The sequence below is a fragment of the Perkinsus marinus genome (assembly GCF_000006405.1).
Source record: "Perkinsus marinus ATCC 50983 genomic scaffold scf_1104296944404, whole genome shotgun sequence".
In the NCBI taxonomy this organism is placed as follows: domain Eukaryota; phylum Perkinsozoa; order Perkinsida; family Perkinsidae; genus Perkinsus; species Perkinsus marinus.
This window is the reverse complement of record NW_003211409.1, coordinates 205354-210675: the sequence shown is the minus strand read 5'-3', so window position 1 is coordinate 210675 and position 5322 is coordinate 205354. Positions and strand designations below refer to the sequence as shown.

The 5322-nt window shown below is 48.6% G+C and overlaps 2 protein-coding genes across 2 annotated transcripts; one reads left to right on the top strand and one right to left on the bottom strand.

Annotated features, from left to right (window-relative positions):
• Positions 1–8: 8 nt before the first annotated feature.
• Positions 9–692, bottom strand: Pmar_PMAR001075 (conserved hypothetical protein; the record flags this gene model as incomplete). Its single annotated transcript, XM_002780437.1, has 5 exons — positions 9–169; positions 233–286; positions 328–428; positions 481–559; positions 614–692. The coding sequence occupies 5 exons, from the start codon at positions 690–692 to the stop codon at positions 9–11; spliced, it is 474 nt and encodes a 157-aa protein (XP_002780483.1).
• Positions 693–2190: 1498 nt separating this feature from the next.
• Pmar_PMAR001074 (conserved hypothetical protein) lies at positions 2191–3006 on the top strand. Its single transcript, XM_002780436.1, has 4 exons — positions 2191–2506; positions 2554–2681; positions 2728–2831; positions 2882–3006. The coding sequence occupies exons 1-3, from the start codon at positions 2217–2219 to the stop codon at positions 2829–2831; spliced, it is 522 nt and encodes a 173-aa protein (XP_002780482.1). The 5' UTR covers positions 2191–2216; the 3' UTR covers positions 2882–3006.
• Positions 3007–5322: the final 2316 nt, after the last annotated feature.

The window sequence follows — 5322 nt, the reverse complement described above, 5'->3', positions numbered from 1 at the left end:
TGAATTGCCTAGTAGTGGGGGAGAACCTCCTCGGGAGCTTCTGTCTGAGCGTCTCCAGGGTATGGTACTCGTTTGTAGTAGGGGGCCTCAGGATCATCATAGGCCTCCTCGTAGGTCTCATCCCACGTCCACTTCAATAACGGCTTCTCGGTGAATGTATGGATAGGCGCTGAAATGACGATCAATAGCATTGCCATTGGGGAGCCTTGAGATACCGGACACAGAGCCTTACCAGGCCTATCAACCATCTCATCCGGATGGAAGGACATGTAGGGAATGACGGTACCTACATAGAGTGTAGCAAAGGGAAGGCACCCTTAGGCCTACCATCCCTCAGCCTGGTATGCATCTTGTTCAATTGGGAGTCCATTTGATGGAGAGCACGTCTGGCAAGATCGTCCTCCTCCCGGAAGCGCACGTAGCAGTTCCTGAACACGACCTGGAAGCCACCGAAGTCGAAGTGGCTGTGAACCGTCGCACCTTCCCAAGCAGAAGTTGGTCTCTTCTATAACCCAGTCGTCCTCTTGTGGAAGCAGTTCTGACTCCTGCACGGTTTGGCCTGAACAGAAATATGACGATTTCAGTACTGCATCAAAGGAAACGCAGATGGGACCTTCGTAGATGCTGAAAAGACGAGCACCCGCGGGTCTGAAGAGCCTCTGGATGAGCGTTCTCCTCGGGAAGGTGAGCATTGAAAACAAGGGAAGATATACAAGGAAATGACAACCAAGTTGCCCCCAAATTTCTCGCCGCGCCCCGAACAATCTCCTCGTGCTCCGAAAACAATGTTTTGCCTCAGATATTCTTGAGTGCCCCGAACCTATTCTTCCACTAGACCCACTCCAGAACATCTTCGAAAGCGTTCTTTGAGAGTCTAGTCGATAGTAGTAACGTGCATAGTATTATGTGCAGCATCATGGCTAGGCTCTCAGTCTTGTTTGAACTTCAAACTTCGAAGTCAAATTAATTCTGTGAAGTTCACAGTGTGAACTATAAAGTGGTGAATAGTTCACAGAAATTCGAGGTCAATGCCAATAATTGCTGAGCTTCAGTGTCCCGAATATCATATCTGTGGGTAGACTGGTAAATAACAAGGTATGCACCTATATTCTAGGAACTATAGAGTCACTCTATAGTTCCTCTTCTGCTCTGCCAGAGCAGAAGTCCCACATGTCACCGACATGATGTCAGATGCGGATCACTAATAGTGTTACACTGCCCGATGCATAGGAATATACGTTCGCTTGTTCATTATCCATCCTGCTCCTCTTCGCAGCAGCGAGAGCTCATCCGCTGCAAGTCCTGCCCTATTTGTCGCTAGAGCAACCGGGTTGCTGCAACCCGCGCCGCGCGCGCTCCTAGAGCGACGCTCTATGACGCGGACTATCGCGCCTACCAACCTGGTGATGACCTGAAACTTGTAAGGAAGGTGGTGCTCATAGACTGCAGTTCAAGCCTATGCTGGGTCGCCGTTGCAAGTGGAACTCAGGTAGGGCCCTAATGTAGGGCTGGTCTCAAATTGTGACTCTATCGCATTAGTTAGTGAGAAGGGCCTCTCCCGGATCCCCACTGTAGCGTCGTGGGGCTCAAGTGTGGTTCTTCCCAGTGACAACTCAGGATCATTTGAGGGTTCGGAGTCATTCATTAGGAAATAAGGATGATAATATCTGATACCGATATCATATGAATCAATAAGTTCGACCGAAAAGAATAATGGGCGATTGGCGAGGCTTCCAAAGCACAAGCAATGAGCAACCGGGCACGCATGGTCTGATCGATTGTATTCGGTGGACGATGACCCAAGCAGTCGTACGCACGTGAGAGCAGCTTCAGCACTGAGACCTTCCCAAGAGCGGAACGCTGTACCACCCATATAGATAGGCCTGTATGCCTGACGGTTACAGGCTGTAACTTACAGCGACCAATGAGCACTCTGATTGTCAGGCTAAGGAAATCGTCTGAGCGATTCATGAGGGGCAGACCTTGTCTGCAAATCGATGGTGTCCGCGTGCAGCCCTTGAAGGAAAAATTTTGCCCGACCAGGGATCGAACTCGGGGTTGAAATTCTACGCACTTGGATTTTGCGTAATATGAAGTGTTTCGCTCCGCCTCTGTCGAGCGAGATGAGAATTGTACTTGCCGTGAATTCTCATGCGTTCCTTTCAACATACCTGCCCATATCTTGCCATTTCCAGTATTTGTGGCTCACTCTTTCAATGACCAGCAAGCCACCAGCATCTGTCCCTGAGAAAGCCTCTACCCTTGCTACCGGTAAGGGTATACCTGGCATTGACCCGAAGCTTCCTACCCATACCCCTCCCGCTTCCTACGATGTTCTCTCTAGTGGTAAGGCCAGACCTGTACAAGTGGCCAAGTGGCCTCCGATGCCTGGTGGAGTCCCTCTCCCCAAGGGAGGCATCGGTGGGGTCTGGCGTGGAGCCTTTGAGGTCGCTTCTGCTTACACCGCTCTCAACCTAGAGAGGCAACGCTTCGCTAATATAATCAGGTGAGCACACGAGCAATAGTTTTCCCATACTATCATGCATGTTCCAGATTGGGGACTTTCTGCCGTGTGGTGATCTGGCCGGTTATTCCTCTCGTTGGTCTATTCCACTACATTCGTCAGCGTGACCGTGACTGGTACGCCTTAGAGTTGCTCAGGTCGAGGTGCAAGAGCGAAGGTAAGAGTACCATTCCCTCCCCATTCACTACAGTAGTTGATGATAGATTGTGCTGCCTTTTATGACTGGACGATGCCTGGATCCTCTGGTCACTGGAGAATGCAGAATGACCTTGAGATCATCCGTCGCGCTGCAAACGTCGAGGACTGAGTGAGTCGTTCAGTGTGCAAAGAATCCTCCTCGAATCCTCCATTTATCAGGTATTCACTCGCACAAGGAGGAGGCGGGAGCCTCCACTACACATGTATAACATTTACTCGTCAGTGACGTGACTGGTTGGGTATTTTTTCAAGAGTCAGCGATGGATAAGAAGTTTTCCGAGGTCGCTCTGATTAGTGTTGTGTTCACCGCCTCTTCTTCTTCTTCTTTTCAGCTTTGGTTGTTATATGACTTTCGTATGCGAAGACTCTGTAAACAAACTTTTCAGCACGTAAGCCTACATGGGTCACTCGACAATGCTATATTCAATTAACAAAAAATCATTGTACTAATGACAGTTATATACTACAATTGGCAGGTATAAAGCGTACATACGGTCCGAAGCTGCCGATCTTGAAGAAGAAGTTGCTAAAATAAGATCTGGCTTACGTGCCAAAAAACGAACAATTACTCTTAATAATAATCAGTGAGGAAGCGGAGCTAGCCGTCAGCGGTAGGAGTTGGGTTTAGGCCGTCCAGTACGACCCGGCCGCAACAGCGTCGACGGCGAAGCGAACGACGTAGGTTATTATGATGGACCGACTGAAGCATTCTGGATTTCAGGGTATCCTTCTCCTCGTGAGCATGATTATCATCAACGGTCAACGATGATTGCGCCTAAGGTGGCGCTTCCAACGGCTGCAGTGTTGGATGTTGACTACGGTACCATGTGGAAGTAGGAGAGAGAAATGAAACCGTCAATAATCAAGTTTGTCGGCCATTCAGGCAGCATGAACTAGCATGGGAGAAGTTCTCTTCAAACCCGCCCAAACGGCTCAAGTTCGTTGACGTACCGTGGCCTCCGTGCGACTCAGACATACTCGAATTCACCGAACAACGGAGTGCGGTCTTTAGCCGTACGCTGGGGAAATATCCGGAACGTTACTCAGTTCTCCTGTGGAAATCCAGCGAAGATGTCTTCCTTGATCGCGAGTCGAAGGATAGAGCGTCATATCGAGCTGCATGCAAAAGATGGCATCCAGACAAGTTCACGCAAGTGTAAGTTGCATTTGAGGAGAGCTGTGTATCAGGATCGTGGCAGGTACGGTAGGAGTATTGTCGACCCGAAAGAGTCCGAGCAAATCATGTACAAGTTGACTTTGATAATGCAAGCTATTAATGAGAGTTGGAAGCATAAGGCGACTAGAAGTCACATAAGAAAGGTGATCATCACTCGTGAGAAACACACTAATGTAAATATTTCTGTTCCGTTGGTTTTGGAGACTAGCTGCCATCAGTAGCAGCATAACTAGTCATGAAACCCTTTGAGACAATATGAAATGGTCGTTGTTTAATTCTCATCTGCAGAAAAAACATCCCTCCTAGACAGTAGTGATGATGTTCCCATAACAGGCTTGCATCGAAGAGGCTGCTCGTATCGCCCGTGGGAATGCACACCGAAGAGCTCGTTCCGGTTCATGAAATTATATGCAGTATTTTGATGTCCACAAGTTATGTTGTACGTTGCGTTCTGCAGAGTAATGTTGGACAGACGTGGGCGGTACATGAAAGTCGGAAAGTTGGATTTAGTATATTATCAGCTACCGAAAGCTTAGTTGTCATCGGCGAGAAGCGAAAGCTCATTGCATGATGTTTACACGCATGTTGTACACCTACTTCGGCTACCTCGCCGAGCTGATAGAGGGAACTCCCTCACCGCGTGATTTTCTAGTCGGTTTTCGCGGCGTTCGGTACTTCACAGACACGATTCGAATAGCTAGCTTGTGAGCACCCACTGGTCTATAAGGTCCTGTGAGAAATTTCACCAGGGTTTTTAGATGATGATGTGTACGAAGCGTCATGTGCCCCGAGTTTTCGGAGGAAGGGCTGTCTGCGTCGCAGCAGTGGTGCGACATCATTCTGTATGATAAATCATACGGAGTTTGTTCATCATCACTAAACTCCTAGCGCCACGTAAGCGGGCCTTCGTTTGAAGTTTAAGTCGGCTAAGAGAACGCAAAATTTTGACTTGACAGATTCATAGAACTTCGGTGTGTGTGAATGAGATTGAGTTCAAAGCCCAACGCCGACAACATGGCTTAGTTCGACTCGCTTAGATGCCACGTGCTCACGAGGGATCAATCCAACGTGATAAACTGGCTAGTTTATCACGCCAGGGAAGGTTGTCGACAGGGCAAGATAATCCCCATCAAGATACGCTCTTTCCTCCCGGCAGGATCTGCTTCTTCAACTGCGAAGCCAGTGCACGAAACACAAGCACTTGCAACAGCGTACCGACCACAAGCATCATCCCCGAGACTCTAATAGTTTTCGACGAAAACGGCATACCCTAGCATAAGCCATTCCCACCGGAAACAATAATTCGTGATGGCAGCCGCATATGCTACTAGTTGCGATTCCTCGTATCATGCGTCTGTCAGATTTCTGAACATTAGTTTCCCATGAAAGTTCGCCATAGCTGTGCATTGAATGACACTCATTG